General features: G+C 39.3%; 1 protein-coding gene across 3 annotated transcripts in view; it reads right to left on the bottom strand.

Moving 5' to 3' along the window:
* The window catches only part of LOC111147633 (androgen induced 1), a 260,604-nt gene that overhangs the window by 43,458 nt on the left and 195,567 nt on the right, over positions 1-21,579 (bottom strand). For all 3 annotated transcript variants that reach the window (XM_022503817.1, XM_022503819.1, XM_022503818.1), the window contains exon 4: positions 6,321-6,436. In XM_022503817.1, the coding sequence (XP_022359525.1) occupies positions 6,321-6,436 (116 nt within the window). The remainder of the gene's footprint in view (positions 1-6,320; positions 6,437-21,579) is intronic.

The following is a 21,579-nucleotide window of genomic DNA, read 5'->3' as shown; positions in this document are numbered from 1 at the left end:
GATTAGGATGTGGACATTTCTGGAACCGTTATTCTGCCCACCATATCAAATTAAAGAGGTATTGAAGGGCTGAACCCAGAGTTTAATTTAGATTTGGTCAAAATTAAGTAGGAAATCCTATTGGCTCTATCTTCAAAATAGATCCAGAATTCTTCTAGTTCTCACACTGCCATTTCTACCACCTTGGTCCAAGCCACGCCACTGCTTCCTAGAAAGGATTACTTCTATAGCTTTATAATTGTTTTCTTGCTCCATCCTTGCCTGCAGTCCATTCTCAACATAGTAGCCAAAATAATCCTTTAAAAATGTCTCAGATTATGTCAGTTTTCTGTTCAAAACCTTCCAATAACTCTTGATTTCAGTATGAACTAAGGACACAGTCTTTACATATCCTACAAGGCTTACATAATCCTTCCTCTGCTCCAGGGGTCTCCGGTCACTCTACCCTCACTCAGCTCCAACACAAGCCTTCTGTCTGCACTGAACATACCAGAATTATTGCCAGAGTCTTGAGCGGAAGGGGGCTCTGTATTTTTGTTCTGCCTCCCCCTCCAGTACCTTGAAGTAGAATGGGAGGGCATAGCCTGGTTCTGGGATGTCTCTTTCCTAGCTGGGGATCTGGGAGGGGAAATGGGAGGAGGATGAATAACTCCTGACTTCACTGTCCATGGCTGTGCAAGTGGTTTCCCCTTTATCTTTGTTAGTACCCGCTCTCCACTGATAAATGCTGTGAGGCTGATTTTAGATGCCTACTTTTGCATGTGGTACATATGTGGGAGGCTTGTAGGGGTCTCTGAGGGGCTTCTCTAATTCAGAATTTCCATATGTGGGTTATGGACTGGGTCCTGCTCATGGCAGGATGCTATAATTTCTTGCTGTTTGGAAACCCCTGCCTAGGGGCTGGCCTTCTTGGGTGGGCCACCATTAAGACAGCTGAGCCTAGAGCTCTCCCTCAATGTCAAACCAGATCCACAAGAAACACATCCATCTTTGCCACATACAAGTGATGTGGTCATAGGCTGCTTTACAGCTGTCCCTCCCTCCCTCCTGCTCAGGCAGGAGGCAAATGAATGTTCACAAATCTCTTCCTAAGTTAGATTTCTGTCTTATACCTGATTTACCAAGGATTCTTTTGGAGTCTGTTACACTTGGTTTTGGTGAATGTGGGGAGGCAATTCCTTCCCCAATGGCTCCCCTAGACCTCAACTCAATACTGCAAAGACACTCTCCTTCTCCCTAGCCGGGCTGAAGAAGGAAGGTTCAGAAGATAGGCATGGCAAAGAGTGTGGATGGCTTTGGTGATGTGTAAGAGAACAAAGTGTTTGGGCTGTCTTTTATAGGCCCCAAGAAAGGCACCTTTCTTCAGAATGTGAGGCATATGCTGCATTACTCTTTCACCTTGGTCCCTGTTCTCCACTGCCAGGACATCAGGAAAACTTTCATGCACTGTTAGAGATGTAAAAGTCATCAGGACAGGCAGTTATGGGAGAGTGAAAGATTTAAGTTGAACAAAGGAAAATGTCATCTGCTGGTCAGAGAACGACCAACGATGTTGGTCAGTTTACTCAACTGGTGAAGCAGCATCCAATTAAGTAGGGGGACTTCACGTATTTAAAATTTACATGGTCTAAAATTTCACTTTTTTAGTGAAGAGGGTGTGAATTTTATGCTAAAAATTTTACTTGTTCATGGCTAAAAATTCCTCCCAAGACTTAAATTTGAGTACAATCTTATTTTTAAGGTTTTTTCCCTCTGTTTTAAAGAAACAATATTTGTTTCCAGCACAGACTTGAAGAAATAAAGAAAAGTTTCAATAGGAGAGCAAAAATAATCTGCAATTGCATAACTAAAGTATAATCAAGTTTGATGGAGCTAGAACTCTGATTTAGGGCAGTTTAAGACTGTGTCATGTAAGAATGATCATCCTTCATCTTGATTTTACTTTGTTTTGTTTTCTATTTTGAGAAGTTGCACAATGGACACATTTGGGGTAATGAGATTTGGAATATGAAATTTATGAAATAGGGCCCAGAGACAACAGAAATCTCTATTCTGCTTTAAATAAGCTCACTGTAGTGACAAGAAATGTTTATCCATTAGAAGAAAGTCCTCTGATTCATTTTCTCCCCTTCCCTAATGCCTCCTTGCTCCTGCTATGCCTTGCATTTAGTGTTAGCATGTATTATGCATGGGCTCTGAGATCTCATGAGGGGTCTACTGAATGAGAACCACCATGGGAGGGGAGTATGGGCAGGGGATGGAAGAAACTTCAGGACAGAGGAGACCCACTGCTGAAAAGCAAAGTAGTGTCTTTCAGATTGAAAAACAAAGTAGTGAGTAGCACAAATGCTATACAGGGAGACAAAGGTGTGAGGTGCTGGGGGGCCCCAGCCAAAGAAGAGATTGGCCACCAGGAGGAGTCCTGTATAGGTAGAGTAAGGATACCGTCTCTCACAGAATTTGTCAACTAGAGGACGACTGTAGTCAACATTCCATGATCTTTTTTTTTGTTGTTAATTTAAATTCGATTATACAATGTATAGTACATCATTAGTTTTTGATATAATGTTCAATGATTCATTCATTGCGCATCACATTCCATGATCTTAAAGCTCTCTGTTCTACTTGGTCCCCCTTCAGGATTTCCTGATGGTTCTTTTAAATTTAAAAAGCAAACAAAAGTACTATTTTCATATCTTTTAGGGCTATTTTGGGTTTTTAAAGTGAAGAGTGTATGAGTGAGTGAGAAAGAATAAAAGGAAAAGCAAAAGGCTTACAACATTCTAACTAAAATTCTCAGACCGTTGATAAGAAAACACTCTCTGCATTGTCCTCAGAACAGTAAGTATAGAGATACTAATACTAACACTACTACTACTACTACTACTACTACTATTACTACTACTACTATTGACAATAAAAGAAAAATATAAAGATTTTTTACGTGTGTCAGGTATTGTTCTATGGCTTCTATATACTGTAACTGAATCCTCAAAACTGCCCCATGAGGTCCTTGTCCCTATTTCATATCTGACTAAGTTAGAGCTCAGAAAAATTAAGTGAAGGAGTCAGAATTCCAACCCATAAAGTAGTCTTAACTATTAGACATGCTGCTTCTGATATATTGCTTCAAAACAAAACAAAAACGAAACACACAATCTGTTCACCCACAGAGGTACTCTTCTCCCAGAAGAAGGCAGTGGAGAACATGTGAATTGTACAGACTGTGGACACACAATGCTTGCATTCCAGATCTGGCAACAACAAGGATACTTGGCTTTTTCTTGGGCAAGTCACATACTCTCTAAGCTTTAGTTTTCTTATCTGTAAAATAGGTCAGATAATGCCTATCTCAAAGGGTTATTTGGGGAGCTAAATAACATATTTGAAAAGCACTTGGCACAGAACTCAAAAGAATGGTATTCCTTACAATTCCTGTTAATTACAGTTGCATTAGAAGCCAAGAGGACCTCTGTGTTGTATCCTGCATAAGCTAATACAGGTCATCCTATTTTTTAGGGGAAACCCCACAACTAGGGTACACAGAATGTATGGGGGAATGATGATGGAGGGGATGTATGCAGACAAGGTATTGAGAGCCCACCGTAAGTGGATAGGGAGATGCTGGTGTCCCAGACCCTGGGTAAGTGGAGAGAGGTATGGTGGGAAGCACAAGGAGGCAGAAAAGGAGTCTGGAATGACTTCTGACGCTCAGTTTGGGAGGAATGAAATAGGGATTGGGAAATGGAACTGCTCAGGGTGGCCACTCAATGGGCTCCAGTCTATGAGTGAAAGCTCCCATATGCTGTTGCAACTTTGGCTATCCAAATCTAGAAGGGGAACAGGTTTAGGTGGAGCAGGAGCCATGTGGGAATGGACAGCAAGTGGGAATCAGAGCAAAGCACAGACAGTCTGGCCAGCAGATGCAGAGGTACGGATTCAGCTCAACCATGCAGGGGATGGCAGGGGAGATCTATTTGTTTTATAATTAGCATATGATAAGAGAAATGCTTTCTTCCATTTTGGCATGAAGTTCTGGAATGTCCAGTTACAATCTTGGTATTCTACCAAAAGATTTCATATCCTGAAACTTCTACTATCATGTCACTGGTATGGCAGCTTTGAGATAGTCTGGAAGGAGCAAAAGCCAGTACCTTTTTGATAACAATGAAAATCCTTGGATTTATATACTATGACAGAATATGAGGGGCATTGTTTAGCTCTTGGCATAGCTATGAATACCTAGGGCAGAACACCAAAGGAAAAAAGTCTACTTTGAAAGCTCTCTCAGAACAAATCTGAGAGAATTTGCTGGTTAATGCAATACATGTCCAAACAAGTACTGGTTTACTTAGGGAGTATGCAGGCCTGGCAAGCCTCACTTGGCATGAAGACCATGAGTAATGATTCATTTTAATGAGGGATCTTGGGGGTCTATAATGAAGACTATGTGGTATTTGCCATGTGTCTCTTTGAGACATTGACTGAGTGTACCCACAGTGGAAGAAAAGCTATCAGAAAATACATAGTTCATGAGACTTCTGGAACTCTATAAGGTTCAGATAATTTAATAGTGTATAAATGAATTCACAGAGGTATACCCAGAGATCTCAGAGAAAAAAGCTTCTCTTCCTACAGGTAAGCAAATATGAGCACAAAATAATGAGACTATATTTTTGGGAGCAAGGGAGGGATTTGATTTTTTAATGATTTTTGACTTTAAGATGAATGCATCCCTGGAATAATTCATAGCCTCCCTACATGATCTTCTGAAAGATAAGAGTCATTTGAATATAAAATTTCATATATATAAAGTATGTATATTCATTTTTGAGACATAATTTTAGTCACACTTCACCTGTAAGCCCTGATCATTTGGACTTCTTCTTTCTTTTTTTTTTTTAAGATTTTATTTATTTATTTGAGAGAGAGAGTGAGAGAAAGAGAGAAAGCACAAGATGGAGGCGGGTCAGAGGGAGAAGCAGACTCCCCATTGAGCAGGGACCCCGATGTGGGACTCGATCCTGGGACTCCAGAATCATGACCTAAGCCAAAGACAGTTGCTTAACTGACTGAGCCACCCACGTGCCCTAGATTTTTTCTACTAGAGAAAATCAGTACTTAACATTTTAGGTTGAAACAAAAAAGACTAGAAAGTGATGAGGAAAACAAACAGACTTTGTTTTCCAACGGACTTTGATTAGTCAATGGAATGGCAGATAGAATGAGTATTACTGCACGTTTGTTCTGGGGTCTTTCATCTGGATGTCCGTTTAGATCTAGCCACAGGGTATGACTTCCTAGAAACAAATTTCCTTTCTGGTCAGATCTGGGGCATTATGTGGTCATTCACGCAAATTACGTGAAGTACTGTATTGAACTTTATTTTGTACTTCTGGGCTGGCTAGAGCGAATGCTCGACAGAGACTGGGCCTCCCAAAAAGCTCCAGGATTTTGGAGGGATTAAATACAGTTCTGGGGGTGTTTGGAAGAACGTGATGCAGTCTTTGAGGTTTAAGGGAGGGGATAGTGACCCAGAACTCAGGACAAGAGAGGCAGAAGTGCTGATGGGAGGGAACTCTTCTAAGTGTACTAGTCCTCCAAAAAGGACTTGGAATTCCAAAGAGAAGTAAGAAATTCTGTCTTAAAAGAATTCTGAAATTTTGAAATATTAAAATATGGTAAGAACTGAAACTAAGGTGAAGTAAACCCAACAGTCAACTGTGCTGTTATCAGATAAATGTGGCACCACCCACTTGAGACTTATTTGTGCCCAACGGAGCAAGTGGAGATTTCTTGTATTTTATTTATCCCAATTAAAAAACAAAACAAACCCTTAAATGCCTATTATGTGTAATCGCTAATTGTAAGATAGGTTCTAAACTGACTCAGGAGAATGTCCGTTTTCACTTGTTTCCTATGAAGTTTAAGATCACTCCTCTAAAGAGGCCATTTCTTCTGTCCTCATTTGCATTTGCTCACCAACAACAGCAACAACAAAAAAATCCCAAGCAAAAAGCCCTTAAGCAATAAAACTACTGTCCAAGAAAAACATTTAGTTTGAAAAAGAGTTGAAAAATGTAGCCTTGGAAGAACCATTGCTTACATGGGATTGTTCAACAAATTCCTGTTGTGTGAGGTTTGGCATATACTTTCTAAAAATATAAGCATCTGGGGAAATGAGACAAAGCCCAGGTCCCGGACCAAATGAGGCACGCAGTGTGAATCTGTTAGTGATTATATCCATAATGAAATATGTGCCCCAATTTAGCAGTGCAAAATCTAATACAATATGAAAGCCCAGCAGGCACTGTCCTTACCATAATATATAGCCAACAGAGAAGGTACATATGGCGGCGAGTCCGCTGCTCCTGCTGGGATACGCGTGGTGTGATGTCCTCATCTCGATTAATATAAAGGGCAAAACTGTTGTGTGCTGAAAAAGAACAGAGAGCAGGTGACACAGATTCTTATCATTGCCCCTCAATACTTGTTTTGTCTCCATCAGGAGAAGGGATAGTGCAAATTCTTAGCAAAAGCACCATAGCAGAGAGCAGCTGTATATGGCTTGTCTAAGATGTAGGATGGACAAGAAAACATGTGATCCATCGATTGCTCTACTGGTGTTTTTCTTCTATGTCTGAAATTTAAAAATTTTATTTTATTTATAACTGTCACAGGAAATTTCAGTAATTTTGAAGGATGTATAGGAAAAAAATTAGAACATAAGAAAGGAATAAAAATAACCACTGTTAATATTTTGGTAGGTGTTTTCCCTCCCCCTTGTTTATATTATTTATACATAGTTAAGATCATACTGTGCACGGAATTTTGTTTTGGGACTATACCATGAGAAGTTTGGCGAGGGGTGTAGAGGGAGAGAGAGAATATTAAGAAGGCTCCACTCCCTGTGTGTGAGTCAAACTGGGGGCTAGATCTCAGAACTCTGAGATCATGACCTGAGCCAAAATCAAGAGTCAGACACTTAACCAACTTAGCTACCTAGGTGCCCCAACATGAGAATTTTTAATATGCCATTTTAGAAATTTTTCTAGAATATTAACCTTTATATAGTTGCTCGAAACTCCATTTTATGGATATATTGGATATACCAAAATTATTTGGCCAAGTCCTGTTCTTGGACATTAAGTAGTAAAAGATTTTAAATTATTAATTTATGAAAAATTTCATGATGAGTATCTTTCATAGAATTCTTTGAATGTTAAATAATTTTCTTATAGTTAAAGGCATAATGCCAAATTATGTGTGTAATAGCAGCAGGTTAAGAAATAATGTCAAATTAGTTTCCAGAAAGGTTGTACTGGTTTTTACCAGCAGAATATGGATCTAGATATGATGTTTGAAGACCGACTCCAGAGAAGCTTGACGGGACCTTTGCATTTGTTTTTTGGACTCAGTGACTACTCTGATACTCAGTTCTGTGGGCCAAGATGGGGATGAAATTTGGTAAGAAGTAAGGAAAGTCAGTTTATCCTGGTGTTGAAATTTGATGAACAGATGTAAGGGACAAAGATCTTCTTAGGTAAAACTGGGTTAGGATATAGATTTATCTTCCAACGTTGAAGTTTCTCAAGAGTAAGGAGATGGCAGAACTGAGTAAGTTTGAATTCTACTTGGTACCTCCTTAATGGCCATGAAAGAATCTTTGCTCTGTTCTTCCTATATTGTTTAAATATTCAAGGAAAATTCAGGAAATGAGTAAGTTTGAATTCTACTTGGTACCTCCTTAATGGCCATGAAAGAATCTTTGCTCTGTTCTTCCTATATTGTTTAAATATTCAAGGAAAATTCAGGAAATTGAATATTATAATTTTCAAACTCTCATAAGTATCATGGCACATGGTCCCAGGTGGCAGGTGGGCCTTGACAGGAAAACACATGGTAGTGATATCAAAGTGAATATCTTAGACGAAACAAATTGCTTATATTTATAGAAAAAACAGAAATACAGGATTTTTAAAGAACTACAAAGATAGTGGAAATTCTTTGCTTTAAATATTCTCCTCTAGATAACTATGCTGAATGCCAATAGGTTAGTTATTGAAGTCCGGTATTCCTAAAACATCAGGTGGGTGATTCCACAGTTGGGTAGCTTTATATTTCCTTATTCTTTGCTTCTCTATTGTTTTTCTAAAACAGTATAATTAGCTCTGAAAGGAAAACACATGGTAGTGATAAAGGAACCATGCAAAATGTACATGTGTGTTGATACAGAGACAGTATGTGTTTTAAAGATCTATTTTATTGTTTTATTCACTATAATCTAGTCACCTGAGATGACATTGGCCTGGAGTTTCACCAACAGTTTGAGAGGCCAAAAGTACTTTTGCAATGGTGCATTCATGTGTAAAATTCAAATGTATAGCTAACGATAAGTCTAAGTCTTATCAAATCTTATACAGGAAAAAAAAAAAAACCCAACATTCTTAACAAGAATTATTAACTCCATTTTACACTGAAGATAGTGCTAACTGACTCTGGTGACCTGTGTGAGTTACAAAACCATGGTAATATATTATTTTTTGATTTATTAATATTAAAAAGCATTTAAATTCTACCTCTTCATCCATTGCCCCAAACTGAGTAGAAAATCATCCCTTTTCTATAAAATTATATAAATTCAAATAACTTATCTGAATATTCTTAGTTATCCAGTTATCATTCTTTTACTTAGCCTCCTTGTTGATTATCAGATGTCATACCTAGAAGGGTTAGGGTGTATTTTGATAATGCCAGACAGAAAATCTGTGAAAAATGAACATCTTTCTAGATCACTTCATTAATGGCATCATCACCACTAAAAAGGAGCTACTTGTTCCATCAATGACATAATCAGTGACATAAGATCTTTCTGAGTGCCAGTTGGCCCAGTGGCAAATCTTGGGTAACAGCATATCATTCAGAATTTTCAGGCACTGAAGAATGTATATCTCCCTTTCTAAAAATGTGTAATGCAAATGATGTTTACTGTTAAACAGTACATATTGACAAAAGTAAAAGTAGTGTAAAATATTTAGAGCAAATATAAACATTGCTCTGCAGGTAGTTAAGGTTTTATAAACTAAGAAAATGGTAAAAATCCACAAATGGGCCTGCTGAATCTCTAGGTAAACTTTAGCAGCTCAACTGTAACCCAAAATCTGTAGCAACAAGAGGGATAATTATTTTAGAACTACAGGTACAAGAAATCCAGTTCTAATCCACTCCCAGGCAACACTGTGCTTGAATGACTTAAGAACCAGGAAGGAAATACTCAAGTCCATTCAAAACCACCTGCTGTACAAAACAGTAGTCCTACGTTTTATTCACTGTGGTATTTGTAGAAAAGAGCCTGGCACATAGGAGATGCTCAAAAAATACTCATGGAGATAATTTAATCTTCAAAGCAACATTTTTTTTAAAGATTTTATTTATTTATTTGACAGAGAGAGATCACAAGTAGGCAGAGAGGCAGGCAGAGAGAGAGGAAGGGAAGCAGGCTCCCTGCTGAGCAGAGAGCCCGATACGGGACTTGATCCCAGGACCCTGAGATCATGACCTGAGCCGAAGGCAGCGGCTTAACCCACTGAGCCACCCAGGCGCCCCAAAGCAACATTTTTAATGGGAATTTTTAACTACATTTTGCAGATGAGATGACACACGCTCAGAAAAGATCATTGTCTTGCCCAAGATCATAGAGCTAGTATGGCTGGAAGTAGGGTTCAAGACCAGCTCTGTTTCCAAATGCCAGGCTCTGTTTTCTACATCAGAATTGTGTTTGTCAAAGATATAGTTAAGTAATATTTGACTCAATAAACCTGTGGGAATGCATGACTTAAGATCACTTACATTGTCACTCAATTGACCAGAACTATTTTTTTTTTTAAAGATTTTATTTATTCGACAGAGAAAGAGAGAGAGAGAGCGAGAGAGGGAACCCAAGCACAGGGAGTGAGAGAGGGAGAAGCAGGCTTCCCACAGAGCAGAGAGCCCGATGTGGAGATCGATCCCAGGACCCCGGGATCACGACCCGAGCCAAAGGCTGACGCTTAACCGACTGGGCCACCCAGGCGCCCCTGACCAGAACTATTTTTTACTTGAGCCTCAAAATAAACAAAGAGGTCTTCACTGTAAAAAAAAAAAAAAAAAAAAAAAAGTATTTTGCCAAATGTGTTCTTTCCTACGGCATATAAGCATTCTGAATAATAAAAAAACAAGCTGGCATAAAGTTAGAACTTCTCAGTGGTGCACTGTTAAAGATGGATGGAGGCAGTTCTTCCCGCTTTTGGCCCAGAGGAGGTCAAGGTGTAACTTTCTTGGTCATCCAGCCTCTGGTTCATCTGGCAGCTGCCTTTGTCATGTTGCCCAAACTCCACCCCAATGAGATCAAAGTCACAGACCGAGTGCATGAGCTGGGGAGTCGATGCCACATCTACCTCAAGCTCCAACACTGGACCTTGGGTCTGTCTCCCAAAAAAGTTGGTGACATGCGAGGCAATAGGTGACCAGAAGGGTCTGAACATGACAGTGAAACTGACCATTTGGAATAGGCCCAGATTGGGTAGTACCTTCTGTCTGTGCCCTATTGTCAAAGGCCGCCAGGAACCAGTCAGAGACAAAGGGAAGCAAAAACCACCAAGTACAGTGAAAGTCTCACTTTGATGAAATTGTCAACATTTTCCAACAGATGCATTACCAATCTTTATAATCAGAGAGCTCTCTGGAGCCATTAAAGAGAATCTCTGGGGACTTCCTAGTTTGTGGGCTGCAATGTTGATGGCCGCCATCCTCCTGACATCGTAGATGATATCAACAGTGGTACAGTGGACTGCCCAGCTACTTAAGAACCACACAGGAACATACTTCAATAAAAGATTATCTGAAAACTAAAAAAAAAAAAAAAAAAAAAAAGTATATTCAAGAATGATCTGTCATCTGTTTCTATTTCTCAAACACAAATACCTTTTATTTTATATTATTATTTTTTAAGGATTTTATTTATTTATTTGAGACTGAGAGAAAGAGAGAGAGCATGAGCAGAGGGGAGGGGCAGAAGGAGAAATAGACTCCCCGCTGAGCAGAAGCCTGACTTGGGGCTTGATCCCAGGACCCTGAGATCAGGATTTGAGCCAAAGGCAGGTGCTCAACTGACTGAGCCACCCAGTTGTCCCCACAAATACATTTTAAAGTTTCCTCAGGTTCCTCAGATAGACTTTGAATGAGTAAAGAAAGATAAAATCTGGTTGCCAGAGGGGGTTCTTAAGAAGTGCAGTGGACTGTTTTCTGCAGTGCATTGTCAATAGAACAATTGCCCACAGCGGAGTTACTGAGGTTCTACTGTTTGTTTGTAAGTGCTAAGTCAGATGAAAGGTTGAGAGCCCAATGAACAAACCTTTGATTTAATCTATCAACTCTGCCCTGGAAAGCACTGATCCAAAATATAAGCAGTTCTCCTATCCCAAGCTCCAGTTTCCAGTGCCGCTAATTTTAATGAGACTGTGTTCAAAAAATTGTGTCCAAAAAGGGAAGCCCAAATCCATCTTGGTTTTTGGCATCCTTTGTGGATTTTCTTAATGAGGTTCAGGTGTGTTTCCATTATGGCTCAGTGATTACCACTACGAACTGACCAGCATCCCAAGGCAAAGGTCAGTCCGTGGAGGATCCACCAGGTGTTGTTACCTCTGCACGGAGACACCCAGCCTTGAGCAGAGGGCTAGATTCAAGGAGGGACCCGTAATTCAATTATGATGTGAAGGAAATAGGATAAGAAAAAGCTTTGTAGGAGAGGCTCCAAGGAAGAATGCAGTCTTATTAAGTAGAAAGATCAGGGAACTGGCATTTGGGACCTAGTTCTTATTGTATCCTTCCTACCTCGTTATAAGACTTTTATTCAGGCTCCTTTACATTTGTGAAGCTCAGTACTTTTTTTTTTTTTTTTGGTAAAATGAGGGGGTTGCATTAAACTAGTGCACCTCAAACTTCAGTCATGATACACTAGTATTTTAAGCTTTGCTACATCCCATACTAGGGGTCACCCAGGCGTTAAGCTTGATAGACACAGTGTCCAAGGGCCACGAAAATGTTTCAATTTCTTCTACAATCAGAAGAAAAAAAATGAACTTTTAGAATTGATGATTATATCCTCTTCATATAATGCAGTCATAAAAGGTTACATATATAATATATACATATAAAATATATAAAATCTATAATAAATATTTATAAAAATACATATATTTAAATAAATGTATATACATATATATATATACATATAAGTAAATGTCAGAAAGGCCCCAAAAATGCAAAGTGCTTAGGGCATACTAAAGTCAAAAATCATACTGTAATCCTGTCTCAAGCCATCTCATTTTTTCAAAAAATTATTTATTTATTTATTTAAATTTTTAATTTTTTATTTTTATAAACATATATTTTTATCCCCAGGGGTACAAGTCTGTGAATCGCCAGGTTTACACATTTCACAGCACTCATCATAGCACATACCCTCCCCAATGAAGCCATCTCATTTTTTAAAAAAGTATTCTTCATTCGATTCAGATTAAAAAAATACATGTATTTAATGGGAAACTTAAGAGACTTATAAATTCTCATAAATAGAATATCACTTGATAGAAGACAATCACAAAAACAAATACAATGAACACTAACTGATCTCAATAAATATATGGCTAAATATGTGAGCCTGATTGACGGCTCTGATTCTGAGGTCTGAACTTGATGTGTTCAGTAGGGAGGTTAGTAAGCATTAGAGAGGTATTAAAGATGTACTAGCATGAAATAGAGACTCCCCTAAACAGAATCAGAAGGATTGAAAGATAATTGAGAGGGAATTACCTTTTCACTACTTGATTCAATATTGCTTAATGCCCGGTCCTTGTGCCACGTAAATTATCTTATCTATCATCAGAGCTACAATGTCAATGCACTGGAATAGATTACCCATGAGTTGTAGCTCTACCTTTTAAGTGATGAATTATTTGATTTATGAACAGATGTTCTTTTGCCAGAAAAATGGAAAAAAGATGATAGGAAGTTGAGGTATTGATGGAAGAATTTAAGGGTATTTAACAGGATTATAGAAATGGATTTACAAGGCACAAGGAGGATCTGGACATGCTCCTAGGAAAGACATTTTGATTATCTGTGATGGCCATCTGTCGCCTACACCAAAAGGGGAGTCTTAGAATAAACTTTGCTGGGGAATACATAGAAGGATAAAACCATGCTGTGTGATGGCATGAATTCAGGCCAGCAGAATGAATGAATTAGGGAACTTGCTCAAGATGATTTTAGAGCTCTAGAATCTAGACTACTGTTTTTGTACAATACAAAACAATAAACTAAAGATCTGAAGAGCATGTTCTACTGCCATTTTTCAGGTCTTCCTCCTCTCCAGAATAGTTTTTAATAGGAAAGTACAACTCCCATACCACATGAACCCCAGACAAAAATCATTTCTTCCTTGGAGGCAAAACTGGCTTCTGAATGTGAGGTCTCATCTACCAGCCCCTGATCAGCTGGATAATAAGAAACCTGGCAACCCCATATCCACCTCCATGCATCTGGGGGACACAGGCAGACCTCTGGATGCATTCTCAAAGTAATGTGTACATCAAATCACCAGATAAGCTTCTTAAAAATGAGATTGCTGGGCCTTGCTTCCAGGGTGTCTGGTGTACTAGATACGGAGTAGAGCTCACAGTGGTCCCCATGGAGGTAAACCACAGTTCCTGTCTTTGCGTTTGTCATGATATCTAGGGTTTCTTATATCCCTATGACCACTTTTGACTATAAATAAAAAGCTAAAGGATGGTTGTATGTGTGTGCATGTGCACAGGGGTCACCATGCACCTGCATTCTTGGAGTGACCCAGGCTGCAGGCAGGGCTGGAGAAATGACCAGACCTTCCTGGCAGGATGGGGTAAGGGGGAGTCCCTAAGATGTCCTAATAATTTACAGGTCTATCACAAATAAAAATATCATGCAAAAGTGCTCTAAGATACAGGAAGTTGTACATTCCATATTATAATTCAATATTTTGTTTGCTCCTCCCAACATACACCTGTAGATTAAATGGGGGTTAGTTAAAGTGAGAAATCTTAGTCTGTAATAAAGCAAGAAGGAATTTCTGAGTTTGAAGATAGAGCCCCATTGTATTAGCAAAACATGATCTAAAAATGTGAGAAAAGGTGACATCAGAGATGACTGGCAAAAATCACAAAATACTCATTGCTCCGAACTTTGCAAAGCTCCTGGGCTTTCCAAATAAGTCAAATGTTTGAAGAATCCAGGAAGAAGCAGAGCCGGGTGGGGACATGCACAGAGCAAGGCAGCTCTTCTCTTGGGGCAACTGTAGATCCAGAGTCAGTAGAGGGGAAGAGGTGCCCATGACATCCCAGGCACAGAGGAAACAAGCTGATGCGTGCTCTCAGATACCTAAATTTTTAACTCGGGAAACCTGTCCATGTGTTTCATCCCTGCCACCAGAAATGGTTTTTATTAATTTTACTAATTGGTCAGCTCAAAATTTGTCATCTTCCCTCACTCTCTTCCACAAAAGAGATTTTAGTGTGCTGCTATCTTAACCACCATAGTTTCCAGTTCTCCACAAGTCTAAGGGAGCCTTCTCAAGGCATAAGCTTCCTGCTCCTGAGGTCTGAGGTGATGCTTTTGGTGGGGCTATGTCACAATATGGACAGTAATGACATAGAATCTTTCCAGAAACTGACAGATCTTTTTTGATTGTGCTGTGGTGGTGGATAGCTGTTCCTGCTGGCTTACATAGACATCTCAGAATACAGAACTGATGAATCACAGAACACCACACGGTACTATAGGTTGGATGATTGAATTTAAATAATAATAATAATAAAAAAAAGAATCGGGTTAAAATGTGACCGAGGGTCAGAAACTTAGATTCAGTTGGAACCAATATTTATCGAGTGCAATATGCTCTGGGCACTTCCAAAACTCTTCATGAGCTCCATATCTAATGTGGGACTCACCCTCACATTAGCCCCAACCATCTTTAGGATATGGTTCCAATAATTAGGCCAAATAAACAAAATAGTGCCACGCCTTATACCAAGACAGGCATGACTTTGCAAATAAGAGCAACCAGTGCATCACAGAAACAATTCCGGTGGGACAATGGCACCATTTTACTGGGCTATTATTTTTGCATTTAAAAAACATTTTTAAGATGACTTGAGGCCAGTTAATATCTCTTGCTGAGTCTTCCTAAGGAAGAGATCCACAAGGTGCTAAAGGTCTGTGACACGGTTTGGGAGCTTCAGGGTGGAGCCAGCAGCTAGCGGTCCACCAAAAAGAATTCTTTTCAGGAATGTGATGCCAGAGATGACCCATGCTGTACCTTAAATTGCAACAGCAACTTGAAAGTGACCTATATTTACTTCTTCCATGAACACTGCACGAGTGTCTGCAGTTGTCACAGAATAGCACCTCTAATTGCTGTCCTCAGACAGTCAAACAGGTACAGTATGATGGAACCCTCGCAGTCCTGCAGACCTGTGATGGTACGATGGCCTGGGGGATTTGGTCTGCTCGGGGTAGGGGTGCACAGCAAAACTTCACGTGGCAGGAGACATTTGAACTGTGTCTTTAAGTGTGACTAGGTCTTCAAGGAAGACATTCATTCACAGAGCCAAAAAGTGTGTGAAGGCACAGCACACATCACTGAGAGATCTGTCACCTCTGTAGGACATGAAGGAGAATGACTAGTTCAGTTCAGACATGTCAGGTAGGCATAACCCAAATCATGGAGGGCTTTATATGAACTTTGTCCTGTAGGAAGCAGAGATACCTCTAGAGGCTTTTAGACTCCTTCCGTGGAGTTTGATGTAGATGACGTAGGAGAAATGGACTTGGATATTAACGGTAGAAAGAGCAAGCTGGAGGTAGGGCAGAGAGTGGATTGGTGAGAGCAGAGAGTTCTCTACCAACCCACTCCCCTCTCCTTCTAGTCTTCTATCCTTGCTTTTCTCGTGGAATAGACCCCATTCTCTCCCTGACTTCCTTCTAGAGCTTCCTTAGCCTGCTTTCTCCCCTACTTCTCTGCAGCCTCTCCCCCTACCGGTCCCCTTTCTACTCTTTTCTCTCTCACTTTAGTAAGTACCATAATGCTGAAGACAACAGAGGGAAAAGAACAAAAAGAAAGCCAGCCTTTAATTTTCCCAAATACATATTTGACACATAAACACATAAACATGATTTCTTTCATCTCTCTGTTCTGTGTTGCTTTGCCTATATTAATTTATGTGCATAAATACTGAATACATAGCAACTGGATACTCAGTAATTTACTGAACTCCTAATATATCCTCACTTTTATGCTAGACAGTGTCCTCTAGTATTGTGTTTAGTTCTCACAGCAACTCTAAAGCAATAGTTATTTTCACCCTCATTTTATAAACAAGGAAATGGAAGAAGAGAAGGATGAACTTGTCAGAGGTCATGCAGGTCTAGTAAATCGTGCAGCCAGCATGAGACCTCAGATCTACCTGACTCCAAAACCCATGCTTTTAGGGAATGACACACATTGCTTCCCAGGCTTGTTTGTTTGTTCTTTCATTCAATAAGTTCTCCTACCATGTGCCACTCAGGAGTCCAGGTACTTAAAATATACCTCAGAACAGAGCAGACAAAGATTCTGGACCCCATAAATGACTGTTCTTGGGAATGCATTTCTATTAGGCTCATAGAGATGTCCACTGACAGTGAATGGATAAAAAGATGTGGTGTATATATGTACAAAGGAATATTACTCAGCCATCAGAAAGGATGAAATCTTACCATTTGCAGTGATGTGGATGAACTGGAGGGTGTTATGCTAAGCAAAATAAGTCAGTCAGAGAAAGACAATTATCATATGGTTTTACTCATATGTGGCACTTAAATGAAACAGAGGATCATAGGAGAGGGGAGGGAAAAGTAAAATAAGATGTAATCAGAGGGAGAGACTAGGAAACAAACTGAAGTTTGCTGGAGGGGATGTGAGTGGGGGGATCAGGTAACTGGGTGATGGACCCTGGGTGTTATATGCAACTGATGAATCACTGAACTCTACACTGAAACTAATGACACACTATATGTTAGTTAATTGAATTTAAATAAAATAAGATAAAAAATTAGGCTTATACAGATTTGAAGCCTCTCACCTCAGAAAAGGCCAAATTCATTAGGGTTGCATGAGGATTATATGAAATCCTATAGTAAAAGTGGCTTGTGTGGTATATGCAAAAAATAATTGAAGTTATTTTGTGAGATCTCCCACTTCATACATGTTGCCAAATAATAGTCTAACATTCACTGCATGCCAGGAACTGTTGTAAGTACTTTAACATGAATTAAAGCTAATTTACATCTCACAACGATCCTTTGAGGCATATATTATTATCAATTCTATTTTACAAAAACTGAAGCCCAGAGAAGTTAAGAAAGCTGCTCAAGGTTGCCTGCTGGAAGGTGGTAGATTTGGGATTAGATTTGGGCTGTTTGACTTTGGACCCACCCTTTTAACCATGATGCTATATTGCCTCTGGAGCAGAAGACCCAAGGACAGGGGAATAGCTAGTGGAAGAAGTGGTATCAGAGAAGGGTACTTGTTGGTTTTATGGCTGTTCCTAAGAGAAGGAACCCATCGCTTCTCAACCACCCATTCACCTTGGGAAGGTCTCAGGGGCTGAGAGATGAATGGGTCTACATTCAAGTTTATAAGGAAGGCTATCAGACCAGACTTTTTGCTCATGTTTGGAGGTAAATCCCATGTATACTGAGGGCCTCAGCTAGCCAGAGGGGCAGGAGTGAGAATAACCTCAATCCACTGACAGAGAAAGGCACTCTCTTTCTGAGATGCTATTCATGCTACCATTTTGTCTTGTCTTTGGTCAACCCTCCTTAAAAGTGTTTTGAAGTTTGGAAGAACATTCTAGGGGGTGGGTTGAGGGGTGGTAAAAGGGAGAGCCATGGGGGATGTGGTACAGGGAGAAATCCAGGGAAGTGTAATTGGGTGTTTCTGCAGTCAGTAAAACCTAAAACCTTCTTAAGGATCAAGATGCACTGACAAGTTTAGGGAGCAAGTATAGAAAACAAAACCCACTATTAGGAGCACTCTGAAATTAAAAAGGAAACTTCAAAAATGAGAAACTAGGATTTTAATGTTATTTGCATGCTTCTCAAAAATTATTCTGAGCTCAGCAGAATGTACTTATCCATATATACCAGTATCCTCCACTTGAAGGGTATTTCTCTAAAAACTGAATTCTGACCATTTGGTTCCCTTCTCTAAAATCTCCTCATGATCTTCAGAACAAAGCCCAGGTTTCTTAGCCTTGCCTTCAAAGGCTTGTACTTTTGGATTTAATCTATTTTTCTAGAATAACCTCAGACTATTCTGTACTAGTAACTCTCACTGTTTCCCCTAAAGGCTTCATGTGTTCATGCCTTTGCTTGTGTTCTTCTCTCTGAGTGTAACCCCCTGATGTTTGGGGCCTTCTCTGTAGTATATACTTAAGACAGGGTCATTTTCTGCTTACCAAAGAATCATCCCTCATGGTTCTCTGCACCTCCACAGTTAGATGGGGCCATTGTGACTAGTTCTGCTCAATGGCCTATTATTAAAAGAAGTGATGTGGATACTTCTAGGCCAATGCATTTCCAAGCTGGGGTGATTATATAATGCTACATAATATGTAGATTACATAATGCTACAGTTAACATGAAGGAAGGAGACCCCAATGTAGTGGAACAGTTCTTTAGGGAGAAGGAACAGAACTTCCTGGTCATTGTATGCTCAGCTCCTTGCACTGCACAGAAAACTTTATAGGGTCTCAGTAAATTTGTGTTCAAGGACCATGATAGTATGACTTTCTCTTAAGTAGTTTTGTTATTTAAAAACTCAGCAATTTAGGAGGAATAAACAATAAGTTCCTGGATGCAATACATAAGTAAATTTAAATAATGCATTCATCTTGAAATCACAAAAACTGTAATTTTCTATTATAGAAAAAGGGGACTACTTTGCCCCAAACCATATTCATATGGGACAAAATCACCAAATTAAAGCTGCACATCTACAAAATATATAGTTATTAATTTTTTGAAGTGAGAAACAGTAACATATTTTCACTGACCTTCATAATCTCATCACACTCTTCTCTCAGAGTGTACAAGCAGATTTCAGTAATCCCACAGAAACTTTTCTTAAACATCTAAATTTCATTGACATATAATGTATTATTATTTTCAGAGGTAGAGGTAGAGGTCAGTGATTCATCATCATTATATATTATATAATATATATATGTACATTATATATTATATAATATATATATATACATATATACACATTATATAACATCATTATATAACATCCAGTGCTCATTACATCATATGCCCTCCTTAATGTCCCTCACTTAGTTACCCCATCCCCCCACAACCCTCCCCTCCAGGAAACCTCAGTTTGTTTCCTAGAGTTGAGTCTCATGGTTTGTCTCCCTCTCTGATTTCAGCACATTTTATTTTTTCCTCTCTTCCCTATGATTCTTTGTTTTGTTTCTTAAACTCCACATGTGAGTGAGATTGTACCATAATTGTCTTTCTCTGATTGACCTATTTTGTTCAGCATAATAACCTCTAGTTCCATCCATGTCATTGCAAATGGCAAGATTTTGGTTTTTTGATGGCTGAGAAGTATTCCATTGTATATATGTATCTTCTTTATCCATTCATCTGTTGATGGACATCTGGGCTTTTTCTATAGTTTGGCTACTGTGGACATTTTTGCTATAAATATTGGGGTGCATGTGCCCCTGCAGATCACTGTTTTTGTATTTGTGGGGGTAAATACGCAGCAATCCAGTTGCTGGGTCATAGGGTAGTTCTATTTTCAATTTTTTGAGGAACCTCCACACTGTTTTCCAGAGTGGCTACACCAGCTCACATTCCCACCAACAGTGTAGGAGGGTTCCCCTCTCTTTGCATCCTTGTCAACATCTGTTATTTCCTGACTTCTTAATTTTAACCATTGAGTCTGGTATGAGGTGGTATCTCATTGTGGTTTTAGTTTGTATTTCCCTGATGCTGAGTGATGTTGAGCATTTTTTCATGCGTCTGTTGGCCATTTGTATGTCCTCTTTGGAGAAATGTCTGTTCCTGTTTCCAGCCCATTTCTTGATTGGATTATCTGTTCATTGGGTGTTGAGTTTGATAAGTTCCTAATAGATTTTGGATACTAGCCCTTTATCTGATATGTCATTTGCAAATTTCTTCTCCCCTTCTGTTGGCTATCTTTTGGTTTTGTTAGTCATTTCCTTTGTTGTGCAAAGGCTTTTTATCCTGACGAAATCCCAATAGCCCATTGTTGCCTTTGTTTCCTTTGCCTTTGGAGACATGTCTATCAAGAAGTTGCAGGACCTGAAGGATTCCCTGGGGAATTCTACCAAACTTTCAAAGAAGAAATAATACCTCTTCTCCTGAAGCTCTTTCAAAAAATTGAAACAGAAGGAAAACTTCCAGACTCTTTTTATGAAGCCAGTATTACCCTGATCCCCAAACCAGGCAAAGACCCACCAAAAAGGAGAATTTCAGACCAATATCCCTGATGAATATGGATGTTAAGATTCTCAACAAGATACTAGCTAATGGGATCCATCAGCACATTAAAAATTATCCACCATGACCAGGTGGGATTCATCCCTGGGTTGCAAGGGTGGTTCAATATTCACAAATCAATCAACGTGATAGAACAAATCAATAAGAGAAGAGAAAAGAACCACATGGTCCTCTCAATCAATGCAGAAAAAGCATTTGACAAGATACAGCATCTGTTCCTGATTAAAACGCTTCAAAGTATAGGGATAGAGGGAACATTCCTCAACTTCATCAAATCTATCTATGAAAAACCCACAGCAAATATCATCCTCAATGGGAAAAAGCTGACAGCCTTCCCACTGAGATCAGGAACACGACAAGGATGCCCACTCTCACCACTCTTGTTCAATATAGTATTAGAAGTCCTAGCAACAGCAATCAGACAACAAAGAGAAATAAAAGGTATCCAAATTGGCAATGAAGAAGTCAAACTCTCTCTCTTCGCAGATGACGTGATACTTTATATGGAAAACCCAAAAGACTCCATCCCCAAACTACTAGAACTCATAGAGCAATTCAGTAATGTGGCAGGATACAATGTCAATGTACAGAAATCAGTTGCTTTCTTATACATGAACAATGAAAATACAGAAATGGAAATTAGAGAATCGATTCCATTTACTATAGCACCAAGAACCATAAGATACCTGGGAATAAACCTAACCAAAGAGGTAAAGGATCTGTACTCAAGGAACTACAGAACCCTCATGAAAGAAATTGAAGAAGACACAAAAATATGGAAGACCATTCCACGCTCATGGATTGGAAGAATAAACATTGTTAAAATGTCTATACTGCCTAGAGCAATCTATACTTTCAATGCCATTCTGATCAAAATTCCACTGGCATTTTTCAAAAAGCTGGAGCAAACAATCCTAAAATTTGTATGGA

The sequence above is a fragment of the Enhydra lutris genome, unplaced genomic scaffold (assembly GCF_002288905.1).
Source record: "Enhydra lutris kenyoni isolate GAN:26980312 unplaced genomic scaffold, ASM228890v2 scaffoldscaffold17, whole genome shotgun sequence".
Classification (NCBI taxonomy): Eukaryota; Metazoa; Chordata; class Mammalia; order Carnivora; family Mustelidae; genus Enhydra; species Enhydra lutris.
Note: the sequence above shows the minus strand (reverse complement) of the source record. Positions and strands in the feature narration are given on the sequence as shown.